Raw genomic sequence first — 19813 nt, forward strand, 5'->3', positions numbered from 1 at the left:
TTAATAATTTGTTTCTCTTCTTTGTGAGAAACCAATAATAAAAAATAATATTAAACTTTGTAGCTGCGTAAACGCATGATATAATAATGACGTCACCAAATAAATCGTTACACCAGGGTTAAAGTGGAAAATACACGCACCTTAAAAATATCCAAATAAAATCGATTACACGTTCGTTTCGAATGTGATAATTCAATGCTATTTGAATAATTTAGGTTGTTTTTGTATAACCCTATGTTTTCAAACTGTGGCCCAATTTCAAGCAGCAGCCTCACGTAACTCCTTCTAAACTATGTTTTTTTTATAATGCAGCATTGCTGCGTGAATTCGGAGTACGAGTAAGTACATTTTGGTCAAGGTACCGAAAGTATGTCATTCTGTCACAGTTCAACAAAGAACAATTTTTTACCATAAAAAACTTAGTTTGGGTACTAAAATCCGCGGAAACCAGGCAAATCTGTACGGTATACTTTAAATATTGAAAAAAATTCAATGGAAACAAACATTTTGAATATATTTTGGATAAATATTTTTAATTACTTAGTTTTCATTCATTAAATCGCGCAGATTTTTCTGGTGGTTCCCGGAGGCTAGGTAATAAGATCCGAATAGTTAGTAGCCTTCGGGTACAGAACTCTATGAACTGAAAAAATTATGAAAAAATCCCGGATATATAAAAATTACCATGGGTTTTATGAATACGGTAACTCGGAAGACTTAATATCCCGATCCTGATATAATATCGCATCCTCATAAACAAACAACCAATTACTGCCCCAGTAAAGAATACAAGTCTCTTTGTAGTGGAGAAAGGTTTACGCTTAAGCCCACAACGTTGGGTAAATGCGGATTGATAGACTTCACACGCCTTTGAAAACTTTATGCAGAACTCTTAGTCATGCAGGTTTCTTCATGTTGTTTTCCTTAACCGTTAAAGCAAGTATTATTGAACTGCTTCAATTGATATTATGTCTTTAATATTAACTCACCAATACTATTGCTGAATCTGCCCGCATTTCTCAAGTAAGAGAACAGTTCCCCTCCGCACACATAGTCAAACAGCATGTAGATACACGAGTCATCGTGGGTCCACCATCGCCTGAAACAGAGAATTTGTTTAAAAAATCGACCTCCCTGGCGCAATTGTTAGCGCTGTTTTGTGCCACATTCCCAGTGAGAGGTCCCGGATTCGAACCCGTGCAGACGCAGAAGCTATTTTTTAATTGACGAACCAATCAGATGACCTTACTGATGGTAAGTGGAAAACCCATCGCCAGATCAATACTTCACAGGGCAAGCAAAGGAGCACGTGCAACATGCCGCCCTGTGTCCAATTATTTGAGACGTAGGTGTTAAGCCACATAAGCCAGTAACTACACAATATAATAATGCTACTTAAGGCAGAATAAAGCATGGCGATAGTACTTTCCCGGACGAGCTCTGTCACAAAAAGCTCTACGACAACACCACCGTACCGACAAAGACGTACCGCCAAGCAATTTAGCGCGAACGCCATCTGTTGGTAACGCCATCTGTTGGTAACGCCATAGGTTTTTTACATTGTTGGTAACGCCATAGGTTTTTTACATTTGGGTCTAGATGGCGCTGTTGTAATTAGTAAAAAATCTATTTTTTTTTTTGAAAATTGGAATAATCTTCTCAGATTAGTGTATTGTCATCGGTCCTCGATAAACTACAAAGTTTGAACGAAATCTAGCCGTTTAAAGTGGGTCAAATTCGCGCTCAAAGAAGTCGGTTACAAACATACAAACATACATACAAGTGAAGCTAATAAAAAGCGTGTACAAAATTAACCACATCGTAAATCTTTTTCCAGGTTACTTCAAAAAAATTCGCAGAACTTCGAGTCAACGCGCTCCTTTAGACACGAGTCTCATCAGAATGGTACCAAGGCATTAGCTGGCTGAAGATTAACGTCCTCCAGACAAACCCTCTCATAAGAATTCAGAGTTTACACAACGCTACTGTAATGCGGTTGGACGGGCTCTAACGACTAATATCATATTTAAGGCTGGACTAATATTTTCTATCTAAATAGCTAAAAGAAAATGTTTCAGCTTGGAAATCGAAGCCAGGACCTTGTGATGATCCGTAGTCGAACTTGCTAACTACTAGAATGACGCGGCAGTAATATACTTTAAAATCCTACAACAATATGGAAAAGAAAATAGTTTTCGTGTAGGCCGTTTTTGTTTCGTTTTATATGTATGGAGTGTTGTTAACAAAGCCGGCAAGTTAACATAATGTATAAAAACATTCGATATGTATTTTTCTTATATCACAGCCCAGCCTTAAAAGTTAAAGATTAGATAATTACGTTGTACCTACTCCCATAACATTTTGATTAATGTTAAGTGAGTTTTATTTGTGCTATCAAGTAAATATAAATAAATGGTATTTCCTTGTGTACTCTAATATTAACTTTTTGATAAAAGCTATTCAAATAGAACCCAATTCAAATTAGAATTAAATTCTAAGAGCCAACAACGTAGTTCATACGTAAAATACTCGTAGTGAGAGTCCAAGATTACCGTCTAAAATCCACGTGATAAAAAAATTATTTATTTAGTATACATAAATTAATAGTAGTTAGACAAAGTTACCGAAATTTTAACCTTAATCTTTACGGCATATGAATAAAGAACTAAAATAAAAAAATTCAATCAATTAAAAAACTACTACCGATGTTATGACCTAAAGCACCAAACCTAAGCACTTTCTTTTTGTTACTTCAGAAGATGAATTCCTTCATTAAGCACTTTCTGCTTCTTAACAACGTTCTTTTTGTTATCAAATGATGAATTCTTTCATTTGTCTCCGACGAACTTCGTCATTTAGTTAAATTTAAATTTAAAATCGACGAAGATATAGATAAAGAGAGAGAGAGATCGCCAAAAAATAAAAAAAAACATTTCCAAAGTTTGTACAAGCTTGTTGAAAATACAAAAGATGATCGTCTTTCATACTAATAACAAATAATTAATTGGTGATACTAATAAATCAAAGTTCCACTCATTAAATGTATTGACGCTGAACATTGCCAGACTGACAGCCAGACACGCCCCGCGTGGCAACACGTGATATCATCCACGATAATAGTGACGAAACGGACCTTAACTCCATACACTTTCTTAAAAAAAAAAATTTAAAGATGCCATTGCTCAAGAGAAAAAGGAACAGCGGAAGAAATCTAGGACTCTTGGATTGAGAGGGTCAAGATGTACTGGACATTTATTCAAAGTTTATGACGACAGCCGTAGTGGTGAGCTCTGTGGTCCTAGAAGTAGGAGGTCCCGGGTTTGATCCCCGGCAATCGGGGGTATGGTTTAATATGACTGGTAACAGGTTAGCCCTCTTAGACTGCATGATCACTTACTAAGTTAGTTAAGAGTTAACTTGCAGTACAAAAAAATCAAAATTGCTGCTGCTTCTGACCATCATAGACAAAGCTATTCTCTCGACCTAGCCATGCATTCAAAAAGATCAATGATTACCGCAGCCCTTGAACATCTTCAAAACCAAAGGAACTGCCGATGTGTTTCCGAAATTTTAGGGGTAAGTTTATGCGCCTCTTGGATAGACACAAATTAAAACTTATTTAAACCCTATTAATAGCATGGAACATTTTAGGTTTTGTATAAAAACGGCCAGTTGGCAACTTGTCAGAGTTAATAAATACGGGGGCATTTCGCTGGTGAAAAGTTTACACCATGTGCTCGCTACAATAAGTTAAAGACGTCTAATATTTGCCATCTATTTGTAGCTTAAAACAGGTGGTCTATATATTTGTTATATAAATAGCATACCAATGTGGTAATGTTAATTATAACTTATCTATTAATGCGCAGAAAATTATGTGGTGGGTTTGATTACGAAAGCTTGTAATAATAAATTCAGCGAAACGTGAGTCAAACTCGCGCAGTTTTGATTCCGTACATTACTTTTACTACTAGTACTTGTAAAAAGATAAGACCTACCTCATTCAACCTAGCAACCGCGCTAAATTAAAATTCGTTCTCATTATCAAAAATCTGTACTAATGAGAAAAAAATCTTTTGAAATGTTTTTCATAACTTACATTTCATTTATGTCAGATTGTTCGCTTTGCAAATATCAAATAAAAGGAATTCTCCTTAGGGGCTTATAGAGAAATGGTTACCGTTCTATATGTTTGATTTAGTAAGACTATTTTAAAACTACGACGCTGTGTTTTGGCCCCATTTGCAATTATTACTTCATTCTTAGATTTACTTAAAATATTTTTTGTCAAAAATTATTATTACTCCAAATTTTCATGACAATCCAACGTCAATGACATTAGCAGTTATTATACTGAAATATGAAATGAATAGACAAAGTCTCTTTTTGGGGCTTTGTTTTTAACGTACACAGAACCCTAAAAATACCACTATAATGCAGGTGTGCATCATCTTGAGAAAAAAACCACATGGTGTACCACGTTATTTTTTGGTGGTCTAGCAATAGATTACTCATTCTTGTATATAATGATTTTAAAACCAAATCTCCAGGTTTTTGGATAAAGTCCAAAACACATGATATATTCAAAACAGCATCACTTTCTAAATGGTAAACAGTTTGGCTTTAATCTTTTATTAGTTTTTGATTTTGTAGACAAAGGTCTAAAAAAAGGTTTATACGAAAATGTTTAATCTCTGGCGGCCTCCCTGGCGCAGTGGCACAGTGGCGATCACTGTGGTATTATAAGTGGAAGGTACTTCGTTCGATCCCCGGCAGGGCAAATTTAAAAACGTACAATAACTGAACTTTCTCTGGTCTGGAGGCTTTCGCCGTGACTACCACCGTACAGACAAAGAAAAGCCGCCAAGCGATTAAGCGTTCCAGTACGATGTCGTGTAGAAATGAACGTTCAATTATGTCCTTGGTTCGATTTTTCCGCTAAAAACTTTCAGTAAAATCTACCAGACCGGAGAAAAGAAATTGACAGTGGAATGTTGTTGATAGTAGTGGGTCTATGTTTTTATTTGGTAGATGCAGTTTGGTTTATAGTACCTACCTGCCTACCTACTACCAATTTTAAACTTCCGATGTACCTACCTAATTATATTGAGGGAATTTCATTTATTTGGAATATCTTGATTGATGTAGTAAGTAGGTGGGTGTTAATTAATTTCTTTAGATGTTACCTTTTGTCGACGGCACGGTGGTGTACGGTAAAATTCGTAAGAATTTATGATTACACCATAATAGTTTTAAGTCTTCTTGTGAATTTTATTATTATTATTATTATTATTATTATTATTATTATTATTATTATTATTTAAATTCAAATAGGTTATTAAGTTAAAACTGGTTCCACGCAGGCTTCATTAATTTATCAACACCCCGTCATGAGAAGTTAATCCAAATAAAAAGTTCTTAATCCAAATAAAAAGTTCCATAAACTTACAAATTAACGATGAATGGATGATTAATTTCCGCTAGTATACTTTTTTCGTTCATGACGTGATCAACTTGCTTTAAGCGGATTACGTCGGCCATAGAAAGTATTTTCATCGCCAGGTATTCATCGGCTGCCTTATCCCGGCAGAGACACACGCGCCCAAATGTGCCAGTTCCTGAAACAAAACAGATAAAAATAAAAATAAACTTTAATCCCCTAAAAATAATACATAAACCAATAAGGTTCCTCAGGTTATATACATCTACAGATAGTTTAACATAGTCTAAGAAAAGAGCGTTAAAATCACCCTACATCTAAGATATACCTAATCAATAATATTATCATCAGGTGAGATGGCCATTAAGCGAACGTGTCTAAAATATACTGAATATGACCATGGGAGAAAGAGACAGACAAAAAAGCCATTGATCTCGGTTATCAGCACATCACCCATGTTAAAACGATCGTTAATATTAGACAGGAGAACTCGGCCCCATTTATTAATCTTATGAAGATGCATAAATAAATTAATAATTCATAGAAGCCACTTCAACCGAACCTAGAACCATCTCGATTGCGATGCGAACATTTGCACCACTGGACTTAAATCGCTGTCGTCCAACACATAGTACGATAAACTTCTCAAGAATACCATCTGGAGTTTATTTTTCTATTTCAACATGATATTTTCAACTCTATCAGCATTGAGTCATTCTTGATGATGATGCGATGTTTAACATGAAGCAAACTTTTATATTTTTAGTTCGCTGGAGAGGAATATGATACAACATTACCTGTAACAAATTCGAGAAATAAGTATTTTTTTCATGACTCAGTACGGATTCCCCGAGTTAAATTAAAAACAAGTAAATTTATTACCTATAGATAACTTTGTGTATAGTAAGAACGAAAAATATTTTTAGTTATGACGTTTTATTTACCGACTTCTTAAAGAATACTTCCTAAGCGACTTCAAAGGAGTTAGAGGTTCTATGCACTGTGTGTATTTTTGAAGTGAAACATCTATTTCCCGCCTTGGTGGGACGCGTGGTGCGCCGTCACGGAAAGCGGTACGACGCTCTCTTATGCCTTCACGTCCCCACAACGCTACCGCTCGCGTTTCTCTGACTCTCGCCTGTGATGTTTAACATCGGCATACTTTTTATTTTTATGTACGTTTACAGATCGCTCCGTCAATTGAACACCGAATTCGTAAATTATTTCATAGTTCAAAATGGTATACTTGCTATCTAGGTGGTCACTTTTTGCAATATATATGCAAATGACGCTTTAAAATTATACGTTTTACATGACGCCAACAGTTAGCAACTTATTAGACAAAATACTAAATTGGTCAACTGATGAACCCACATAAATCGAGTGATATTCCGAAATTTTATTGCCACGTACTCTGTACCTGTTTGTTGTACTCTCTCAGATTCAGGTGTATGAATGTTATACTTTATCATCGGGTAGTACCTAAGGTAGTACAGAACTCTCATGTTACGCAATAGTTTAAACCTCTCTTTTAAACTTTTGTTGACAATTTGTCCAAGCTCGTGTGACGCTCTCTAAATTTTCTTTTGTTGACAAATACCCAACAGATATTTTCCTTTATACATAAATATTTGATTTCAGAGCCAAACTTACTGTCCTACTTTTTTAATCATCATTCCATACAGAACTTGTTATTACCAACATAGGTTCACAGCTTACGTAATAATTGAACTTTTGTGCCTATATTATGTCTCTCTCATAAACCTTTGTTGACGAGTATTTCAAGCTCGTGTTACGGCGCTTTCTAAATTTTCTCTTGTTGACAAATACTCCATAGTTCAAGATGATAACCTTTTAAATGATTTTCACTGTCAACTTTCGTAATCGAGGTTTGCATTTAAACCGCACAATATAACTATGTAAAACTTGATTTTTTTATTAAAATAAAAAAAAAACAATTATCGTATTGAACTAAACTCGCATAAGCCTACGATTTGTATGGATTCAATAAAATAAACTTTTTATTTACATGAATTAAAATTATGATATTTATTATATACAGATTTTACTATATATAATGTAGGCACATATTTTGTTTATTTGAAGACTTTTATGCGCGCAATAAGGAAGTCCCTAATACAGATAGCATAAACTAGGGACAGAGCAAACGTCTTAATACAGTTATGTCTTGTAGACACACTGCAACTAGAGATATGGAGTGAAAAGAATATTTAATATTTTCTATTTTTTATTCCAAACACTAAAGGTCATCAATATGTAGATACTCTGAAGTCCTTGCCATACAATGATCAGGGCGACTACGAACGATATATTACAAAAGTAGTGGACATTTATGACATTAACTGAGTCGCAGGACGCCACTCGAAACAAGCAGCCCAGGACCGTTTCAGGACTTTGGAAGTATCTACAAAAGATGATGTATGATGATGATTCATTTAAACGAGGTATCAGTGACTAACTAATTTGCAAAGTCAACGTAAATGCTTAGAAATAACCGCATTATTTCTACCTGTGTACATTAAGGTACATTAAGGTTATTAGATTAAGCTTTTATTACGTTAACATCAGGTGCTTCATTTGCATTGTAGCAGACGATTGCCATAATAAAACAAACCTCCACCTACAGTCATTTGAACTGAACAATGAGTCTACGTCCCATGCACTTACTACCAACGCACGAAGATTCTTTAACTCAGCATTCTATTAGTTTTTACACAGAGCAACTACCTTCTGACCTTCGCAACTTACCAAAATTAAAGTTTTGACCTTCGCAACTTGTCCAAAATAAACAAGAACAGTTCAAACTAATGTTTTGTTTTAAAGATCATTTAACTTTGCTTGCCGTGTGCTTGATGAAGAGAAACTTTTTCTCAGAGAGCATTTTCGTAAGATTACTCTAACGAGAATGTCTGGTCGGAAAATCATAAACATTGTAAATTAATATTAGTCAGCTACGCTGTCCAATCTAGTGCGTGTTTTTGCGAAAAACGCGCGAGAATAGGTATCTACATAGTATCCGCTAAGCAAGGCGAGTGGGTTTTAACAGCGCCTTAAGGAAAGTTTTCGCTAAAATATGTACGGTGACAATCATAACAATAGCCTAATATAAATTTAAGTTCAAATGAGGTCATAGAATATCTAAGTATACATTTAAGGTCAAAAGGGAACATGGGTTTCCTACTTGGCAACATAAAAAAAATAAGGGTCCTAGATAATATTACAACACTAATGCACAAAAACGCTCACATACACAGCCATACACGTGTAATATTAGTTTATTTTATATGAAACTGAAATGTACGTTTCTTAAAATTATAATCATTTGTCTAAATCAAGTGTTCGATACTAAATCGTTTAAGAGATTTTTTTCCAGGAGAATCTGTCGTTGTTGAAACCCTAAAATAAATACTTCATTCTCGCGGCTATTCACGGACACTAAAGACAAATTACTTCTTAATTAATAAAGGTTGTCTTATCAGATTTAGATTTTCTTAAAATATTCCCGGTACGATCCTACTTTAGTAAAGAGGTTTATTTTCAGGATAAATTTAACCAAATTGCAGAAAAATCACCACCATCATCACTACAACGTCGTGGGTTTTTGAAATGAAAAAAATTAACCGTATTATAAAAGAAAAATTGAGTAATAATAACTATGACAGTGTTAAGTAAGTACATACGCAACACAACAATATAAACTAACATTGGCACGCGAAACTGTATCGCTGAAAGCTTTATCTACTCTCGTAAAACACATCTTCAATAGTGTCTGCAGTATTAGCTATTTACCAAATAGTTTATGTTTAAAGACATAAATTCGGATGACCCAAAAGCCAGTATAAACTAGGAATTATTTTGCGTAACTCTTGTTAATTTTGGGTGAGCCCGTGACGTCTTAACCTTCCGTTAGTTTCTTCATCCCACTTTATTTCGGACTCTATTACGCAAGATAGGCGTCAAGAATGTAGCTATAAGTTCACATGATATGCATTGAAAAAATCACCTTCTTTTTTGAAGGCTAATGGGCATTACTAAATAAATTAATTGATGGATGGCTGGGCCTGGTTTATTACGTATTTCAATCAATTACGAGTAGGTACTTCGACTCGGCAAAGATGACGTAAATCGGTAAGTGATGATAGAGTCTTATAGAATATATTTTAGTATCTTGCAAACTGAATAGAACATTAAGGAAACTTTTTGCTAGGACAGAACCGTTGTTTCACTTTTCTAAATGGCATTCAATTTCTCTGGATAAGCAACGGAAACGATTGGTACGTAAGTAGTATAGGTACCTACGAATTTGCTTCACTTGCTAAGAAGCTGTGGCCGAAGATATAGTAGAACCTCTAAATTAAGTTTACACGTTAACAAACGCAACTTCAAAGTTACGTTCTTTGTAAATATTCAGAACGATTACACTATGCGGTACAAATATATCAACAGTTTACGATTGTTCAAATTAAGTCTTTCTCTACTTCCTATTTCTATCCATTTTGTAATGTTTTTTATTTTATTTTTACTCTTTTTTTATATATAGAAATACCTACTATATAATAATATACTTATTTAAAAAGTTGTTGCAGACGAACAAAGTCACATTTTAAAGATTTGTTTTTACCGTTTTGATAAAACTGTTGTTTTGGTAGTCCCATCCTAAACTCTTCTAGAAGCCATTTAATGTATAGAAGATGTCATCACCTAGACAGATGTGACAGACCGTAAACTAATAACAGATAAATATGGACATACAGTGCTTTATTAATTCGACACCCACTAATATACTAGAAAGTTTTGTAAAAAAAAAAAAAATGTTTAACTCCGGCGCTAAGGCGTAGGTGTCGAGAATCAGACCTCATTTTCTTGATACATTTACATAACTACCTAATTTAATATTAAAGTGACTCACAATACAATAATTAAAATAAAAAAACTCTGAAACTAACTAAATTAGCGAGGCCATTCATTATGCAATTATTTTGTGGTACGCAATCAACTCCGATCAAATATTATATCATCGACTTGCTTATAGGGAACCTTGTAATCGGAAGTCAGTGAATGGCATGAACGACAGCATTCCGTCTCGGCGTACTGCTATGCTGATGAAGGGGACAAAACAATTGAAGTAAAGCGAGATGCGACCAGTTCCACTACTTTCACTGCGTGCATAAATCACACACATAACGGGTTAAGTCTGTGGGCTTAGCGGTGTCTTTTACGTCATTCAGGTCCTTTTGCTAGTTATGGCAATCAGTAAACCATAAGTATATAAGGTTTTTTTGTATTTCAAGAAATTGGTTTAGGCGGTGATAGTCCAGTGGAAATTGTTTCGCCCTCCGTTTTGGGGGGGCCAAGTTCTATACTCGGCATGTACCCCTTATTTTTCGGAGTTATGTGCGTTTTTTTACTTAAGCAATTAAAATATCAAGCGGTAATAGCACGTGGGTAGGACTAAGCTTCACATTCGGGGGCCGAGTTCGAATCCCGTCACGTCTTAGTTATAAGAAAAGTTAGAGGTGCGTTTGAATCCATTAAATGTCACTTGCTTTAACGGTGAGAGAAAATATCTGCACCAGACTGAGTTAAAATGAATAAACTTTAAAATAAACTAATGGATTGCATTACAAAGGAGTCGGTATTATATCTTTTCTAGATCCAATTATTTAAACACGCTCATTTTAAAAATCTTTTTTGATTTCTATCTATCTACCTATCAGCACTTGCTATTAGTATATAAATAAAGTAAAAAAAAAATATTATTTTATTCGTTTAATTAGCGCCATAATAACGCTGCGTAATCTTATTACAAATTGCGTATGGTTTATTTAAACCTGCACAATGACTATTTATGCTGATTGAAAATGACTGAAATCATTTCATTCGTTATTATAAATAGGTCAATGAATATTTTAAACGCAAATAAAATCTTTTTAACGTGACTCATATGCCTATTGAATCTCTGTGTTGTGTATTCTCCACGTATGATCTCGAATCACAATCTTATCTGTTTGAATTCTAACAAGAGATATATACAAGGTAGGGCCTAATCTTTAAAGGGGATTTACCTACCTATAAGACTTAACTTCCGCAAATAAATCCTTCTAAGCTTCTGACGTTTGGAGGAAATGAAAACGTGATTACGGTACTTAAGAAAACGAATTTAGGTAGGAAATGGTTGAATGTCGAACGCGTGTACCCACAGGCGGTTTGCAGTTGTATACATAGTTAAAATTTTCATATTTTTAACATTAGTTTCATTTAATTACATAATATAAATACTAATCTAAATACACATGAAAACTCCTAGTCTTCGCCGTAGACTTTGGCGTTCGGACGAGTTTATTGAACAAACAAAATGGAACTGTCTTACTTGCACTTAAAAGTTAGAAGAGCACCAAACGGACACATGAAATAACCTTGTATGGCCGACTTGACGATCAGGATTTAACAGAATGTAACGCTTTTATACCGTAAAACTCTATGGCAAAATACGACTATACGTATAAGCAACTACTGAATAATGTTTCTTCGAATTGCTTTTTCTATTCACTTATATCGATATCTGATATGGCCCACTTGCGAAACATCACTTAAACAATTGTTTGCGCCGATTAGGCAGAGTTACCGTTGACCTGAGTCGATAATTAAACGGGTTTTGTGGTCTAAATTGAGATAATAATTTTCTTCGTGTTGCAATTCCTCACTCCCGGTCATTATATCACTTAAACTTCATATCAATAACCGCTTTAATATCAACAGCTCGTTACCTAATTGCACCAAAGCCTTTCCTATACCTGAGGAGACCAGCAGATAGATCTGAACCTGGCGCATACGTACAAGGATGTCTGAGATCCCAAATAAAATGGGTGAAGGACATAAAGAAGAAGAAGAGCGACCTAATATCAAAATATTACCTGTTCTAAAGAACTATAAAACCTATACAAAACAGTTCGTTTATAAACACTACTTGTTCTAAAACACATAATATTAATCGCAGCTATAATAAAAAAACGAAGCGTTAACAGAATTATATTTAATTAGGTAGGTACCTATATGGTGAGCACGGATATGTTTACGGGCGACGTAAACCTCGATATAACACATTAAAGTCGTATGGAGATGAGAGACAGGATGTACCATAATGTGTTTAGTAGCAAATAAAGTGTGTTTTGGAGCAAACCTTGTTCCAGTTTCGGGCTGAAAAAGATACCCAGTAACAGAAGCACCAGGTGACATGGGATCTATTTACATCGCAAACTTTTGGCCCCGTTCATCCCCGTTCCATATACTATAGGGAAAACAACAGTAGTAGTAGAGCTTTTTGTGGCAGAGCCCATCCGGGAAAGTAATACCACCGTATTTCTGAAACCAAGCAGCGTTGCTGTGTTCCAATTTTAAGGGCGTCATTGCTGGTATAGTAACAGGCACAAGGGGCTTGACCTACGCCTGACAGGATACAAGGCGATACTAGGAAGCATTCAAGTTTAAACCAATACTTTTAGAGATGTAGCTCAGGTACGCGGTAACAATATCAGGTGCACAATATCAGCTGAGTTTACATTTAAGGTCAGACAGATAGCGCCAACGAATGATTTCTTAAAAAAATAAAGTTTTTGGCTAATATTTAAATCACAAAATTTATTTTGCTGCCCGTTTTCCGTTTTAACACGTGATAACGTTACACACACATACACGTGTAAATGTGATTAGTGGAATGGTTACAATTTGGCTTGACAATTTTTTCAGGTTACTTCTTTATTATGAAACCTTATTATACTGGAAATTATTATCTTCACGTATCGAGTATGACGTCTTAAATAACTCTATTCCAAATGACCTTGTGTGTATTAAAGGTAGCTGTAAGGTTATCGTCTCCTAACTTAATAAATAATACCTCTAGACAGCAAAATATAATAATGGTATATCAATTCATTTATGACATGTATGGCATCGAATTTGATCGTATTCAACTCAGAAATCTTGTTAAAATATTACACAAGCTGTCTTCATATTCGCAACATATATAAATGTTTATTGCCTGTACCGTTTAGCTTTCAAAATTTACTCTTTTATGTCTTTAGATTTCTAAAGATTGTTCCTCATTCATATGCAGCATCTGATTACTTTCTGTTCCTAAATACCACAAAATAAATCATTAGCCTTCAAACGAAACTGATTTTATATGACTTTTTTAAAACCTCATATATTACAGTCTACTTTAAATAAATATTTGATTAATTATTTGATTACAGAATTAATAATAAGACATCGATAATGAATTCTTGCTATACGTTTCTCCAGAACGAATACAATATGAGAACAATTTGCATGAAAAGAACATTAGTGTTACAAACACAATTATTGTCGGTATTTAGGGAAGATACCTTTTTAATCTTCATTCACATCTGAGCAATATCCCGAAATATTTTAGAATTCCAAGTAGAAACTGATCAAGGTGTGGAATAAAAAAAAAATAGTTATATCCTTTGGGTAAGAGGGTATAAAGAGATTATATGAAATTCTCGTGCTCTTTAAGTACATACATTAACATTAAGACGATAGATATCTTTGAAGGCTCTTTTATCAAATAAGTAAGTTTTATACTCAAGTCGGCCTACAAATGGCTGAGAGGTTGGAAGATGGTATGAAAGTCAAATGTATCGAAATATGCGTTAAGATTACTGTTTTGAATAAAATATCACTTTGAGCGTTTCTATTTAAAACACTATGAAAGGTGTGGAATGGGGTATGTCGATAAGGATTACTCTACCAAGTTTATTAATTAATCTAAAGATTTTGGTTTATATTGATTATTAAATTCAGGCCGTAACCTTCAAGAAGTTAAAAAAAATAATCCAAAAATGATTCTAAGGTCGATAAGTATTTGAAGGTTAAGGAAATTGGTTTTTTACCTCACATTTTCCTTTAATGTCAGACAAAGAAAATTCTTACATTAATATGCTTGATATAAATTATAAAGACAAAATGTTCTGAATTCTTGATTAAATTATTCATCAACAAAATATTACTCAAACGAAATAGGTTGTCTTTTCTGTTTTGGTTAAAGTCGAGTGATGTGCACTTATTTACCTGAGTGCATCTTGTTAAGATAAGCTGTAAGTAAGTCACGGGAACCTGTCCGTTTCTGAAATGTTTATATTATGACGTTTAAATATGATATCGCTGTACAGATATGGAATTTTCACTGCAAAATTAAAGATCTAATTTCTGTATGTAAAGGAAAAGCTACGACATTATTGAACGGTAACTTTATTAATAACTACCATAAATCTGTCCTCATGGAATACGACCAAACAACGCTGACATAAATGTTGCCATCCTCCTCGTATATCGAGAAGTGAAGTTTGGAGGTGATCCAACATGTCGTATCCATCAGCTTTTAAAAGTGTTTAAGTGGTTTTAACTCTTACTGAGCGATGTAAGTATTTGGTAGATAGTGTGGGATTACGTCCCTCTTAAGACACTTGGGAGCAGTTTAACTATTGCATAGGTATGGTACTTTAGGCTGTAGAACTACAGGCGGTGTTTTAAGTTGGCATGGTTAGATCAAGATTGTATTATATAACTTGTAAATTAAATTGGCTTTGGACTACACAGTTGTCTAGAATCTAAGATTTTGAATAATCTGCAGTCCAAAGCTAATTAAGACTTTAAAATTCTTCTAAAATTGGTCTAGCTGGAAATCGAACCAAGGATCTGCTGTTCTGTAGTTGAACATGCTCACTGCGCAAACAATATGGCACCTAACCTTTATGATTTAAAAAAAAGCAGAAATTTGATCAGACATTGAGTCAATTATTTTTCTTTTTAATTAGTTTGAATGAAATCGTCTTTTAATAATAAATCAAGATCAATCGCTATATATATTTAAAATCTATGACGACAATTTTGATTAACTTTATAGCCATCAATTAACATATATAAAGTTTATAGTTTTAGGTTATATATTATTAAATAGAATATATTATACTTAGTATGTATTCATATATATTTGTAGTTCGAGGATATTTTAAATATTGCGCTACTGCTCTGTATACTCTTCAATTTCTTTCCCTAAGGGTTGTCTGAGAGATATTTTTTTTACAAATTAGACCGCCTTTACATACTAATATTTGTTGAAATGTATTAAGTAGTTATTTGTGTTGTTTCTGGAATTTCGATTTTTTGTAAACTAAAGTGTTTATATATATTTTAATCGACCAACCAATAGATAATACAAGCAATCAAATATTTCCTTGAAACTATATATTATAATTTTACTAGCCCATGCGTTTTATTCGTCAATTATAGTCCAATATTAGAACACTTAATCAAGAACCTGTTACCTGAGCTGAATAGAGCATGCAATATTCAAGGATACAACAATCACCCACTGAACTACCCATATAATTGAATTGAATTTTATTTAACTAATTATTTTAAAAAGTTGCCACCAGAACTTTCTTCTTTGCCTCTTATTCATTTAGCATACCTACCTACAAATTCATCACATTCATTTATTTTTCCTCTTCCACTTTTTTTATACAGAAACAAAGATCAAACACCGACCTTATTCTTTTCTAATAGTTTCTGAAGAGGCAAACAATTAATATCTATACTACGCGATGTATGGTGAAAAGTCCCTGGCAAAAACAGTACTCTCGGTTATTGACCTCTATGAACGTCAAAACATTATTGTGGCGGAACTTATTTGCTGTTTGGATATTGAAGGTGAATCCCATCAAGATTTCACCATACAGACTTTACCTTATTCATAAATCAAACGTTTGTCTGCACCTACTACCTACATTGACTGCATAATACTCAGAAAGAATAAGAATTTTATCTCCCTTTTGCCTGGTTTGTTTATATTTATTACTAACAGTTCGCCGCGACTAAGTCCGTTTGTAACACAACCATTAGTAATACGCAAAATTTTCCCACAAGTACAATATTTCACACACTTTCGTAATTTATAATAACACACTCCTGACCGATTTTGGCCACTATCTCTAGAGAGACTCTGCAACTACGCGGGACTCCGGGAGATATAGTGTATAAATGAGCGCACAGACACAGGCGCCCTCTCTACTCTTTCACTCTCGTAGTCCGATGGGATGGCAGCTCCAAAGAGAAGGGTCAACCGGTCTTAAATATATATTTATTTTTAATTACACATTTTGAAACTCCGTCCTGGTAAGAATTTCTTGATTGAAAAACCGCATACTATTCCAAAGATGTAGGTAATGGTATTTATAATAATTTGGGGATTCATTTGAATACCTAGCCCTCAAATTGTATAAACGAAATCAATTTAATTTATTTTTATGGATGGATGGATTTGTTTGTAAACTAGCTCCTCTTAAACAATCGGACCGATTTAAAAAAATTGTGTAAGTACATTTCAACGGATTCCTCGTGAATTTGAAAACACAACTAGATCCGTTAGGTTTAGTAATAGTTCCGAGGAATATGTATTATAGTGCATAAATGAGTTCACTGACACAGGCGCCTTCTCTACTCTCTCACTCTCATAGTCCGATGGGATGGCAGCTCCAAAGAGAAGGGTCAACCGGTCTTAAATATATACTTATGTATTTATTTGTAATTATTCATATTCGAAATTGTATTTTTATTTACCTACTGGAAATAATGTAAATTCAATCTTATCTTATACATAGCAAAAAAATAAACGAAAACAGTTCTTTAACACGAAGGTGCGGTTTGTTCAATTATTTATGTTGCGTCCTACGAAATCGCGTGCACTTAGTAGGTACATTCATAGGTCAAAAAACATATTAACATCAAAACTATAATTAAATAAAACCTGTTCTACTTTATAACTTGTTTAATTACACATTACATAATGAGTATACCTACTACTACCTACTACGCCATGTACATGCACGCTGCAGTAAACATGTATAATTTATCATAACATTAATATAAAAAATAATAAAAACTACGTAAGATCGTAGTTTTTATTATTTTTGTTTAAATTCCTGCCAAATTATTAGACGTTATAAGGTCTTTATTTCTTATCATAAGTCATACCTACTTATAAGTCTAAACCTTTGTTCTGTGCCTCCCTAATCTGTAAGTAGGTACCTACCTATCTCATCATTACAGTTAATTCGTTAACTTAATGTTAGTTTTGGTTATTTATTTAACATTGTGTGTATGTTTTCGTTGGCGATTGTAATCAAGAATAGTTATAGTTCTTGGTATTTAACTTGACAATTGTAATATTGATATGGATCCATCGTTGGGGTTTGGAGTTCCCCCTACATTCGCTGTTTCGTATTATTCATTTGCTATCCATTGTTTTCCAGCTATAAAATTTCCATAATTATTTATCAATAAACCGTATAGATTGGTATTCCATCTAAAATGTAAGAAAAAAAAATAAACACCTACAAAGCATTTTTATACACTGACAGATAAAATAAATTCTTATGAAAAAGATGGTATGAAATTATTCTTACAAAACAATAAACACTTCAACTACATAATAATGTCAGTGAATTAATTTATATTAATAAACCTTATCATTCATGATCGCGCAAATTCAGTAGGTACCTACCAAAATTTATTTCCTGGTCTTAAAAATAAACACAATGAAGATTCTTCTCACGTCCTCTCTCAATGATAACGTTACTGCTTTGAGTGGTTTAATGAGATGTAAACAATAAATTGAGGACGTGAATTTTTTTTTAAATAGAAACCTATTATACAAAGCGATCGGAAGTCTTTAAACGTTTAATAGCCTGCTAGGGTCTAAATCAGAAGGGGCTTTTGGCCATTCGGAAACATTTTAATGCCAAGGCCACAATACATTTAGACCGGAAGCTTCTGATGTTTGCTGGTCCTTAGTCCCCTTAGTATATAATAGTATTATTATAATAAAATTGTAGCATATTATCTGTGCCTTATTTATCTGTTTATTTATATGAGCAACAATCCAATTAATATCCAAAGGCTCTAGCGTCGGTGTAGGTGTATTGTGCAGAATAGAGGATGAAAATTTGTAGAAGAATAATTTACTTATCATGTGTTATAAGTACACAGACGAAGTCAGGGAGACCGCTATTAACCAAAACACGCCAAATCGCGCTTAAAACGGTGTGAGAGAACTGAGATATGATCTACACTTTCGTCAAAATTTCAATGAATTCGTTTATTTTTTCAAGCAAATATCTTGCAAAATGTTTTTAACTGCAAGAATGCGTGACGTGTGAAATCTCTAATAGTATTTTACCTAGGAACCCGGCTAATATCATTTTTTTATAGCAATAGGGGAGAGAGGCTAGTTGTAAAATTTTTTTCTTTTTTCGATGGGGTGACTTAAATATTGAGTATTTAAATTGAAAAAAGGTTTTAAATGAGGAATCATGTACATATTTGGAAAAATATTTTTGCAATATTTTTTCCTGAATCTACAACCAATTAGTATTTATGGCACTTTTTGTGGAAAATTTCGCTTGTTACAACTTACCCCGTTTTTGGGGTAAGTTGTAACTAGTGTGGGGCAAGTAGTAACTTCAGATAAAAAATGTAGGTTTCATTATTTAAGGCTTGTATTATAAAATTAACAAACAAATAATATGAAAATTATATTTCTTACGAACTTACGCGGTGAACACTTATTATTTTCTTTAACAACAATACAGCAATAGCGTAAACTTAGGTTAATTAAACTTATTATCAGAAAACACAATCATCAGTTAAAAATAAATTAATTTGCACTTATTATAATGACACATGACAGATCTCATTCAAGACGATTTTTTTGCTTTTGTAACAGGTTACTACTTGCCCCCTAATTTTGTTACAACAAGCTCCGAACCGAATTTATTACTTTTTATTTATTACAAAAAAATATTGGCTTGAGTTATATGAAAGTTCTATCTAGCAATAGTTTAATAAATGCATAACAAAAATTAATAGCTTTTTCTTTCGATTACACTCAGTATGAACTTGAAATATAATTTTACGAACATATATTTTTTAGGTTAACAGGCAAAAAATAGTACTCCTGCTGAAAATCGGTCACGACGGACTTCCACCCACCCTGTGCTGGCTGCGCTTACGTCGTAGGCGGTATCTTAAAGAGCACGTTTAGTTAAAAATCAAAACAATTTTTTTTAAACCGGTTGAGTTATTAAGCTGTTACTACTTACCCCCGTTACAACAAGCCCCTACTAGACGCCTAAGTCAAGTATTATACAATAAAATGTATGGGACATTTGCTGACGAAATCAAAATGAAATTATAGAATAAAGTTAGTATCACAAACTAGTATATGACCATACTTCACGCTTCGTAAACATTTTGGCCAGAAGTTATAAATAA

General features: G+C 33.7%; 1 protein-coding gene across 1 annotated transcript in view; it reads right to left on the bottom strand.

The window, feature by feature from the left end:
* The window catches only part of LOC120637382 (cAMP-dependent protein kinase catalytic subunit 3), a 52036-nt gene that overhangs the window by 17636 nt on the left and 14587 nt on the right, over positions 1–19813 (bottom strand). The window contains exons 2-3 of the mRNA XM_039909205.1: positions 5450–5618; positions 990–1099 (exon numbers count right to left, since the gene is read on the bottom strand). Coding sequence (XP_039765139.1) covers positions 990–1099; positions 5450–5618 — 279 coding nt within the window. The remainder of the gene's footprint in view (positions 1–989; positions 1100–5449; positions 5619–19813) is intronic.

The sequence above is a fragment of the Pararge aegeria genome, chromosome 3, assembly GCF_905163445.1.
Source record: "Pararge aegeria chromosome 3, ilParAegt1.1, whole genome shotgun sequence".
Lineage (NCBI taxonomy): Eukaryota > Metazoa > Arthropoda > Insecta > Lepidoptera > Nymphalidae > Pararge > Pararge aegeria.